Source organism: Glycine soja, chromosome 9 (assembly GCF_004193775.1).
Source record: "Glycine soja cultivar W05 chromosome 9, ASM419377v2, whole genome shotgun sequence".
Lineage (NCBI taxonomy): Eukaryota > Viridiplantae > Streptophyta > Magnoliopsida > Fabales > Fabaceae > Glycine > Glycine soja.
In genome coordinates this window covers 7849650-7861349 of record NC_041010.1, presented here as the reverse complement: position 1 = coordinate 7861349, position 11700 = coordinate 7849650, and the positions used below count along the sequence as shown (strand labels likewise).

Genomic DNA, 11700 nt, shown 5'->3' with positions numbered 1-11700 from the left:
TCTCATAGGAGTTTGAAGGGACAAAAGAAGACCATATTACTCCCTAAATTAGCTACAATAATTTTCAAGCTCCTTGAGGATTTGTGGGGTCAACCTAAAAGGAAACAACATATGTGTTGGCTAAAACAATCATGTAGAATTTCCTTTTAAAAGGATTTGAACCTTTCTTATAGGATTCTAAGAAAATGGTTAAATATTGACCTTTTGGCAAAGGTTATTGAACTTTTACCCTTATTGGGTGCCAGAGGCCAAAATACATTGCAGAGCTTGAAAAAACAAATAACAAGTGAGCAAATGATGTAAATACTCAAAATGTAGCATTGCGTTGCTGAGCACTGCCCGATGTACCAAATCTCTTAAATACATACAATGTCGGAAAAACTCTAGTAGTTCATTTGCACCATTGCGTACACCTTCATCGAGTTTTGAAACATTCACCAAAGGCAAAAGTTGAGTAATTAATTCTTAACAAATTGTGCTGTTGAGGAATGAACTGATGGATTTGGTGACACTAGTGCTTCCAGAGTTATCTCCTTTGCTCAAGACCATTGTTGCGACATTGCTAGGGTATGAAAGATTGTCAATGATTAGTGAGGTAAGCATGAAGGATTGGCTGGTAGAGACTTTCACTGACGAGCAAATGGTAAGCGCCTATCGAAGTTTGTTGTGGTTACCACATCGGTTAGAACCATTAATCATCAAATATTTACAAATAATGCATTTATGGAGAGTAGTAGTATTTTAGTAAAATTGTTTCAATAAGTAACTTAATTATTATCACTCTTAATATGCGTAAATCAACATAATCACAATTATTAATGGTGAATGAATATAAATTACATTTAGTGTCTCTTCCCTATCCATTTATATCAAGAAGTGAGTGAGAGTTGTGATTTTATAAGTTAAGTGTTTTTAACAATTATTGTTTATATCCATAAAAAAAATAATTATGTTCTTATATTTTTATCAAATTTTCAATTAGGTCCTTCAACGTTTTCGAATTGGATCCCTAAACTTCTGCAATTTTTTAAGTAGGCACAGACAATTATGAGAGTAAAAGCTAATTAGGTGCGCTCACAACATCTCTAATAGGTGCCAACAACATGTACATCTCGTATTTTATAGGACACATAAAGCAACAAACCCCACAACCCAAGCCCCAACCACACTTTCATTTCTTTTTCCTTTTTTGATGTAGCATTATCCAACAACCTTTGAAATGTTGTTGTTCCCCTCTGACTTTGTTCCTTTGTTTCTTTTTATTTCTTGAAGTTTCAGATATGGAACCTGCATTTAGAGGCATCCCAATGTTGCCAGGGTGCGACCACAAATTGGAAGCAGAAAACATCTGTTGTTGTCGGGGGTGAACTGATCATGTTGGGGTTAAGGTATGGGAAAAATATTCAATTTTTTGATTTAGGTGTGTGAAGAATGGAGTGAGGAATAATAGGTTATGGTTGGTTATAGTAGAGTGGTGAAGTAATGAGGATGGTTGTGGGTGAAAAGAGAAGAAAATGAAACGGTAAACCAGGAAAGAAAAGAAAAAAAAAAAGAAGAGAAACCAATAAAAAGAAAAAGCAAAAACTTTATCATTAATTTCAAAATGTCCAAATCTTAACTATTGTAAAAGAAATGCCCATGAGGGATGATATGTTCAACTTCCCTTACCATAGCCAACACTTGTTCTTAATTTGTGAAAAAAATTTAAACATCAATCATTTTTAAACGTTGAAAATAATAAAATTTTCAATTGTTATCAACAAATGAACATAACCATAATTATCAATGGTGAAGGAATATAATTATTTTGTATTTATTATCTCTCCCCTGTCCATTTATATAAATAATTGAGTGAGAGTTGTGGTTTAATAAATAAAATATTTTTAATAATTATTTTACACTCAATAAATAACATTTTTTTTCAATTATAATTCAGCTTTTTCCCATTGTTTTCAAAAAGTTTTAACACAAAATCTACCTTTTGTTTTCGTCTTCTTGACATTGACATGAAACAAATACAATGACCAATTTTTTCTTTTTTAAATATGCATTAGATTTATTCGATTTCTTTCAACAATTTTTAAACTTTTACAAAAGTAATTAATTTAATACAAAACTGTTTTAAAAACATTAAATACTAGTAGAAGAAGAATTGTACAAGTACAGCTGCGCCCAGTACAAGTTCGTTCAACATCAACCAACTATTTTAACTGCAAGTTGTTTCAACCATTTCTAAAATCTTTTCAGTAATAATCTTTTAGATTAGTTATGCTTCTCTATCAACTCATCAACCAAATTACCTTTCTTTTTCTCTATTTTGTCCTCAAAGATTAGAATTTCCTTGTACTTTTTGGTTTGTCGTGTCCACATCAAAGTACCAACCTATACTACGAGAATAAACATTAAGCTGAGAAATAATCATGAGATAGAAAGAAGCACCCAGAGAAAGAGAAAAACGAATTAAGAAGAAAGCACCGGATTTTTTTTTTTTTTTTTTTAAGAACGTGTGCGTGTAACGTAATTCAGTTCTTTGAACCAAAGCTTATAAAAGAAAAGAAACCCAAGTTGCAAATCCTGTTGGTATGAGTAAAATTTATAATATCCCTATGATAATGATGCCGTTGGCATCGTCATCCCTATCGTCCTACGTTTTCAAAAGTTATCGAATCATGTGTGAAAACCATTTCCTGTTCCTTTTATTTTATAATGACAACAACAATAAATCTTTTATCATTTTCCCTCACCCCCTTATTCTATTTCCTTTGGGTTTTATTGTATCAAAAGGTTAATCTAATCTAATCATATCTAATCATGATCGTACATAAAGGGTGCGAATTTAATGTTTGTATTGTAATTGTAATTTGTAATATTATTGTATTTGTTTCAGTTATTGGTTTACTTTGACTGTCCCAATCGAGTTTGGGACTGTGCCGAGACACAAAAAGGTCTTTGATTTTGATTTACAATTTTTTTTCTTCTCCAATTAAATACTTTTTGGTTTATTATTATTATTATTTCAATTTATAAACGGGCTTTTGGTTTGGTAGATGATAGAGGTTTTTTTTTGTTCTAATGTTGGTCATACGATAGGGTTCCCCAATTTGCTTTCTTTCTTTGACTTTGTGAATATTGATTCGATTTGGGGGCGTGGATTTTTCTTCTGATTTCTTCGCCAAGTTCGGGTTTTTGACCAATTGGGTCGCTGATTCTCGCCTCACCTTGATCTGGGTCGTTCCCTTTTCTTCAATTTCAGAGTTGTGTTGTGTTGTTCCCAATTCTTGAGGGACAAAGGCTGAAACTTTGATTCCTATCTTCTTTTCTGGGTTTGATTTTTCATCTTGGAGAGTCCTTAGAGGCATTGGGGTGGGGAGAGTAGAAGAAGAAGCTATTGTTGTAGTGTGCTGTTAGTTGTGACAAGTGGTGGTGGTGGTGTCTTTTTTTTTTCCTTCTGATATATTATTTGGAGGAGTTTGGTTACACATGATGTTCCATTCTCAGGGTGTGTCAAGACATTGTAGTCTCCTTGCTGTCCTGAGTGGTAAATCACGTGACATTAAGCAAAAGCAGAAGCAGGGTAATGCTTCTGAGGATCAATTTCCTTATCCCTTTCCAGAACTTTCTTCCTCTGGTCGTCTTGAGGTGACCACTGAGTTTCCATTGGTGTAAAATTTTGTTTTGTTTTCTGTTAATTGTTGGCTTTGAGTTTTTTTTCTTTTTAAATATCTGAAGTGGAATTTTAACCTTGTGTGTGAATTCAGGTCAAGGTATTGATCGAACCTACGGCTGATGAACTCGGTCTAGCTCTTGAACAACTGCAGCCGGATTTTGTTTACCTGCAAGGTCAGCAGCTAGAAGATAGGGGAGAAATTGGGCCTCTTGGATGGGAAGATTTTGACTTGTCTGTCCCAGAAGCATTGTGTGGATTGTTTTCTTCCAAATTACCTAATACTGTGAGTGTTGTGCGTATGATTTTGTTCGTGGTTGTTTGATGCAGATAATGTAATGTTTGATGACCACCCTATTCCATGATGTTGTTGCAGGTTTATTTGGAAACTCCAAAGGGAGAAAAATTGGCAGAGGCACTTCGTAGTAAGGTCAGGTTGATAGCAGGCTATCTAGAATTTTGATTTTAAATTAGATTAGATATGGAAACAAAGGTGTGCTGGTTTAAAGTAATTAATGAAGTGGTGGTTAAACCATATTTACATAATTCACTAGTTATCCCTATGAACTGCAAATTGGTAATTGCATCCCAATTCAGGGTACCTGTACTCCCAAATTAGCTTATTGTTAATAATGCATCAATTAATTAATATTTTAGAACATACTGCAAGCTTAAACAGCATACCTACCAACTATGTATACTCCCACTTATCAATAGTTTGTAAGGTCATGTACCGTGTACCTATACCAGCACCACCAGAGAGTATTGCGAACCTGGTAAATATGGTTTAAACTAGATGGCCTAATGAGAACTTTAAAGATGTGACACTCCAATATATTATTGGTTTTTATGTTCCTTTACATGTGAAAAATAATTAAATTAAGGTTTTTTTTGTTTTGCAGGGAGTTCCATACACTATCTATTGGAAAAACGATTTTTCAAAGTATGCAGCTTCACATTTTCGACATTCTTTATTCTCTGTGGCACAGAGGTATAGTCATCTATCATCTTGGTTGTCATGTTTTACGTATATCAACAATCCCTGGTTGTGCTTCTGTTTTTTCAATGATAGCAATAAATGACAGTCACCACACTTCCCATTGACTAACTTTGGCTTCTTTCAATGAAGCAATGAGACAGTGACCAGAGAATGTTTTAGAAATTCAGTATTTTGGTCTATGTAATTTGCAATTTGGCAAGTTCCAACAATTGGACACAGTTTTCTTTTGTTTATTTATTTATTATTTATTATTTACTATGGTATTGGTTAGAGCTTACTTGTTTAATCACTGTAACATGTCTGTATCATATAATATTATGTTTCTGATTGTTGATATTATGCATTTGTAGTACATCCAGCCATACATGGGATGCTTTCCAGCTAGCTCTGGCATCTTTTAGACTATACTGTATACACAACAATGTCTTACCTTCTAACTGCCATAAGGGTGCTGGAAAGCTCGGGCCACAAATTCTTGGGGTTCCTCCCAACATTGATGTCAGTCCATGTGTAGCAGACATGAAGGAAGAGGAAGAAGATTCACCGGAGACAATTTCTGCTGTAAAGATATATGACGATGATGTGAACATGAGATTTCTTATTTGTGGAGTTCCCTGCACATTGGTAGGCCTGGATAGCTTAGTTACTTCATTTTCATGATGTTTGTTATTGCTAATAGTTCTTCCCATGTGACCAACCTGTTATAAACTGATTCCATTTCTTTTACTCTCTTCTTCAAAAGGATGCTTGCTTGTTGGGGTCATTAGAGGATGGACTCAATGCTCTTCTATTTGCAGAAGTAAGTTTGTTGCATGTGTTTGCTTTGATTTCTTGGTTTATCTGCTATTGCTTTCTGGGTGCTAGATCATTCCTTTTTATTTTTTCTGTACAAAATTTCAATATGTGGCCCTTCAAACAATTTATAGTAATTACTATAGGGTAAGTTGTGATGAAATTCTGCATGCTTTCCCTACAGAAGTGTTGTATTGAATAGTTTTATCTGGCATGTAATTGATACTGTCATGTTGAAGAAAATAGTTTAAGTCATATGACAATTTTTCACCTTGTTTAGACATTAAATTCTATATAATACTTAAGGCATATTCATAGATTAGTTCAGAACATATCAACCACCATTCTTGTTCTTACATAGGATCAGGTTTCACCATTAACAAACCGAAAATAACCTTCATCCAAAATCAAGATACCAAGTGTACGTGCCAAAAGATGCAATGGTATTTCCTAAGTTCATTACTTTAGTCCCTTAGCTTGCAAAGCATCATTCTTTTTTGGTGCAAATGACAGTGGAAAAAGACTAAAATGAATGAATTTTTTCCAAGTTAGGAACTAAAATTAGGATATGTGAAGTCTAGGACTAAAATGATAGACATTTACAATCTCAGGGACTAGAATGGGGGTTTATTACAATTTAGTAACTGTAAGTTTTTGATAGATTTTTTTTTATTACTCATGTATATTCCTCCTTTTCCATTCTTGATTTTTTGCAGATACGCGGATGCAAACTTCACAACAGGACAAGGTATTTTGATGGTTCTGACTTCTGAGAGTTGGTGCATGTGTTCTGTTTTCTTTTAGCATTCAGTGGAAAGTATACTTTCTTGACTGGGGCTTTATTAGACTGTCAAACACATCCACCCATATAATTATTTTTAGGAGTATTGATCGTTTAGTTTGGAACTATTATGGGGTTTATTTTTATTTGTTTTTTGTCTTTTATTAGCATCTTATTCTGTTTATTAATTTCTTTTCCTGTTGTATATTTTATAGTGCAACACCGCCACCTCTCCAGGCAGGAACATTCTCACGTGGTGTAGTGACTATGCGTTGTGATATATCAACATGTAGTTCTGCTCATATATCACTTTTGGTGTCTGGTAGTGCAGACACTTGTTTTAATGATCAGGCATGGGTGAATTTGCTGCCAGTGTTTGACTTCTTACACATATGATCTTTTAAACTATTTTACTTACCTATCACTTTTTTTCTCCTTTTTTTGGGTATATCCTCAGCTTTTGGAGAATCATATTAAAAAAGAGCTGATTGAGAAGAGTCAACTTGTCCAAGCATTTCCTAATCATGAACAAAGTAAAGCACCTTCCTCTGAGCCTCGAAGATCAGCCTCAGTAGCCTGTGGATCTAGTGTGTTTGAAGTTTGTATGCAAGTTCCTGCATGGGCTTCACAGGTTAATTGTTGTTTTTCTAGGTTTCTTCTTTCGGTTATAGCTTTCTAAAATATAATTTAATGGATCTTAGAAATTACTATTTAAATTTTTTAATCAGTGAAGGGATCTAGATGGAGGCTTTTGCTTCAGTATGTTTAGATGATCATTTGGTTACTTAGAAACATTTGGACTTTAAAGAGTGTAATTGGGACTGCTTTTGGGTAGCTAAAGATATTTGTGACTTCTGCTTGCCGTTATATTTTCCACTTGACAGATTTATGTATTTTAGTCCAATTGTTAGGCCTATAACAGTAGTTTGTTACTTTGTTATTTTTCCAATTGTTCTGTTTTTCACGGAAGTGACAGAACATATGAAAATAGCATCCACATTGTATTGGCTTGATCTTTTAGCAATTTCAAGCTGTAATGACATGACCCTTGTTAGTTCCTTTTTTCTTTTTGAACAATGAAACCTTATCATCTTTTGATTAATGGTTTTTGATATTTGTGCATAGGTTCTGAGACAGCTTGCACCCAATTTGTCATACCGCAGCCTTGTTATGTTGGGAATTGCTAGTATTCAGGGATTGCCAGTTGCATCGTTTAATAAAGATGATGCCGAACGCCTTCTTTTCTTTTGTACTAGGCAGGAGAAAGAAAACTGTCCCAACGATCATGTTTTCTCTGGTATTCCAAGTTGGCTGAAGCCTCCATCAACCAGTCGAAAAAGATCTGAACCATGCTCTAGTTCAAAGTCTATTAATGATAGTGGCCGGGGAGTTGAAGCCATTGGCAGTCATAGACAGAAATTTAATCTTGCTTCTATGAGGCCAATCCCTCACTCTAATAGACACAAGATTCTCCCCTTTTCTGGATTGTCTGAGGGTACAAGATATGATGGAGATCATGGAAAATCAAATCTACCACTTGCTCCTATTAAGCATAATGTTTCAGGCCCTACTTCAGTTACAAATAGGAAATCTGTGTCGAACTCATTTCAAGCTCACCAGATTATTTCTTTGAATCCACTACCTATGAAAAAGCATGGTTGTGACAGAGCTCCAATACGAGCTTGCTCTGAGGTGATTTACACATTTTCTATTGTTAACCTTCACCACTTCCATTGATTTCATGCCCTGTTTGACCCTAACCCCGTGTCAAATATTGTATTATCTAATTATCAATGCATTTTATGTCGAATCTAAATCTAAGTTTCTCTTTTTGTTTCTCCCTGATACATTTTCTTGCAGGAGGAATTCTTGAGGGATGTAATGCAGTTTTTGATACTTCGGGGGCATAATCGTCTAATTCCGCCTGGTGGACTTGCTGAGTTCCCAGATGCCATTTTGAATGCGAAACGCCTTGACCTGTTCAACTTGTATAGGGAGGTAGGAGATTTGTATACATACTGCATACTGCATAGTAGTGTAAAAAGTAAAATCTGTAACTAAGACACTTAAGCATTTCAGGTGGTTTCAAGAGGAGGCTTTCATGTTGGAAATGGTATCAATTGGAAAGGGCAAGTTTTCTCAAAGATGCGCAATCACACTATGACAAATAGAATGACAGTATGGATTCTGATCTTTTTTTTTGTCTTTCCTTCATCATGACATTTCCATGCATTATATCCATATGTATTGGCTGAGATCATTTTCATAAAATTGGCCTACAATTTTACTAAAGTATAGATCAGTCTCCTCTTGCTAGGTGTTCATATTCTTTGAATTCTATAGGAATGAATAGTAATCCTTTCCTTATCAGGCATCTTGCACTTTTTGTTGAGATGGATGCTCCTAATGTAGTACATTTTGCTCATATGAAGCATTCAGTTGTTTATCTTAGTTGACAACTGTGGTATACACTACATTCTTTAAAAAACATTTAGGCAACTACTGCATTGTATGCACCGCTTTTTCACTTGATTTCTCAAGTATTAGGATTTTGTGTTCATATTCTCACATTTCCGTCTCCTATTCTGCCTTTTGCATTAATGTTCTCCCATTCCTTGTGGGGAACTCTGTAATTTTTCCATGCTGGACAGCTGGAGCTGCTTTATTTTTTCTATTGTGTTAATTTTACTAATTTTTTTCCATTGGCAAGATGACAAAAGTTGGTTTCCTGGCTGTATTTTATCTTTGAGAATCCAGTGATCCCTGAAAAATGAAATTCAATTGATGTAGTAATGCCCTAGTGAGTGCCTTTATAAGTATTAGGCTCTCTTTGCAGATGCCGACTTTGATTTGGTGTATCTAAGGAACCAAATACTCATTGTCCTGTAATCATGTACAATGCAAGTTGCATGATCCATTATCAGCTTTTGGTAGGGAAATTAAGCCAAAATAGTATTATGTGACTCCTGCGTTTTGCATCAGAGTAATATTTGAATTGCATATTTTTCAGTTTTATAAAGTGAAAAAAAAAAGGAAATTACCTTGTGAACAATATTATGTGAAGTCTATAGAGCTTTATGAATAAATGGGATATAACATTTCCCTTTTAGTTGTGTTTTGCAAATACTTGCTTTGCGCATGTACTACTTTCTCAGCTTTGGAATTTCAGAATAATGTTTGAGATCCATATTCTATGCATTCTTGGAGACATTGATAATTTCCTTTTTCTATCAGGGTGTTGGCAATACACTCAAAAGACATTATGAAACTTATCTCTTAGAATATGAATTATCTCATGATGACGTAGATGGAGAGTGCTGCTTGATGTGTCACAGGTCTCTGTCTCTCTTCTCTGGTCTTTATATCTATTATAATGCGGGGGTGGTCAAGTTTTGTCTTATTGACTATTATTTACCTTTCATGTTGGGGGCAACAGTAGCGCAGCAGGTGACTGGGTGAACTGCGGCATATGTGGTGAATGGGCTCATTTTGGCTGTGATAGGCGGCAGGGACTTGGAGCATTTAAGGTATTACTAAATTTTGACTTAAGTGAATGTCTGGTTAACCTTTGCTTGATTAGTAAAAGTCCTTCAAAGAGAGAAAATTTTCTTTTAATTTTTTGGACTCTGCACAATTTGAAACATGCAGATTGATGTAGGTTAGTCTTTTATGTGATGTGGTTGTTTTTGTTGTTCCTTTGGGTGGGTTATTAAATTGCAAGGAAGCAGGTTCTATTTTTTAAGCATGAAGATAGTAAGTTTTGGCTTGGTTGGATTTTTTCTATGTACATTAACAATACCAGGTCAAGTTGCAACAAATGGTTGCAGTTTGAATCTTGCTTGTGGCTTTATGTTTGATGCATTAATATCAGCTACTGTCTTTGTTTTTTCCAGATGAAACTGAGAAAAGAAGTGCCAGTAACACATTCTATTATACAATTATTAGTTGAAATTTACTGAGAATCCCATTACCTATTTAATGAGTCTTGTGATTTTGAGATTCTCAATAAATTTTAGCCAATATTAGAGTATGTTTGAAAGAGAGTGTGTTGTTAGCATTTCTTAATTAAAGAATAATCACATCTGATAAATGGAAACAACTCAAACAAGTAAAGAAAAAATTGATATCCATTTCCCAGATTGTATCCAGTGTCATACTCATTCATCATATGCAGATAATTTGTGCATAGCCATAGATTGTAATTAAATGAAACATGAGATGCAAACTTTATAATTATTTTTTGACCGCTATATAACGAATGGCAGGACTATGCTAAAACCGATGGGCTGGAGTACGTTTGTCCCCGCTGCAGTGCGTTAAAATTCAGCAAAAAATCCCAAAAAACTGCAAATGGTTTTTAACAACTAACACAGGTCAAACATTGCTGGCCCAGAGCAAAATGTACATTGCAAGTGCTAGATAGATTTATTTACACATCCATTGTGCTTGGACCCTTGTCTCAATTGGTAAGGGTAGGTTTCTAAGGACTGTAATTGTTTCACTTATGTTAAAGCTGTAGAGTTTTGACATGCTATGGTCACCTCACATCTCAAACTTGCCTATTTTATTTTGTCAAAGGTACTCATACCTAGTACAAAATGGGTGTCGTCTTGTCATAGGTATTCATTGCAATTATCATTATTATTATTATTATTATTATTATTATTATTATTATTATTATTATTATTATTATTATTATTATTTCTTCAACATTTGCATGCTTCTTGAGTATGACTTTAATGACACTAGAGCCCCCTTCAGATAAACTTCTCAAGAAACATTTATAGGAACCGAAAATAAGAAAAAAAAATGAAATTAACTTTTTTTATAAGTTAAAATTAACTCATACAAAGTTAATTTGTAGAAATTCTATCATAGTTTTTTCAAAAGCTTATTTTTAACTTATGTATAAACTTATTTTATTTTTCTTTCTTATCAAACTCATCCTTGCGAGATGTCCATTTGTCAATTTCTTTTATTATAAATGTTTTTGTTACAGTTTGGAAATATTTATATTTTCATTAATATTTTTTATCAGTTGGAAGAAAAAACAGCTAGGACCTAGTTCTATTTAGGAGTGTAAGTAGCTCGGGTTAGGTTGATTTTTATGTTTTTCAAATCAATCCAATTAATAATTTAATTGGTTTGGGTTTACTTTTTTTTTCTTTTGCAATTTGAATTGTATTGAATTGGGTTAATTATTGGGTGGGGTCATAAAAAATTATCACCTCTTTAAGTCTTGAAAAAAAAAATAAAAAAATCTTCAAACTCAAAAAAGTAAGAAATTATTTTAATGATAAATAAAAAAGATAAACCATAAATATCTTAGTGATATACTATTTATTTTTATTATATAATATATAATTAATATTTTGTTATGTTTTAGTACATGTACCGGATTGAGTTGGATTTTGATTGGGTCCAAAACTTCAAATTCGTCACCTAATCCAATTATAATTGGAT

At 33.8% G+C, this 11700-nt stretch overlaps 1 protein-coding gene across 3 annotated transcripts; it reads left to right on the top strand.

The window, feature by feature from the left end:
* The first annotated feature begins 2677 nt into the window (after nucleotides 1–2677).
* On the top strand, nucleotides 2678–10911 carry LOC114367749 (AT-rich interactive domain-containing protein 4-like). Of its 3 annotated transcripts, none has more exons than XM_028324941.1 (16): nucleotides 2678–2784; nucleotides 3499–3639; nucleotides 3759–3950; nucleotides 4041–4094; nucleotides 4567–4655; nucleotides 5015–5288; nucleotides 5407–5463; nucleotides 6173–6204; nucleotides 6453–6588; nucleotides 6695–6868; nucleotides 7363–7929; nucleotides 8098–8235; nucleotides 8317–8415; nucleotides 9472–9572; nucleotides 9674–9764; nucleotides 10503–10911. In XM_028324941.1, the coding sequence occupies exons 1-16, from the start codon at nucleotides 2707–2709 to the stop codon at nucleotides 10596–10598; spliced, it is 2319 nt and encodes a 772-aa protein (XP_028180742.1). In that variant the 5' UTR covers nucleotides 2678–2706; the 3' UTR covers nucleotides 10599–10911. The 3 variants fall into 3 exon arrangements, with proteins under 3 accessions (XP_028180742.1, XP_028180743.1, XP_028180744.1); XM_028324942.1 differs by having other exon boundaries at nucleotides 5024–5288; nucleotides 10503–10899; XM_028324943.1 differs by lacking the exon at nucleotides 2678–2784 and having other exon boundaries at nucleotides 2797–3639; nucleotides 10503–10899.
* Nucleotides 10912–11700: the final 789 nt, after the last annotated feature.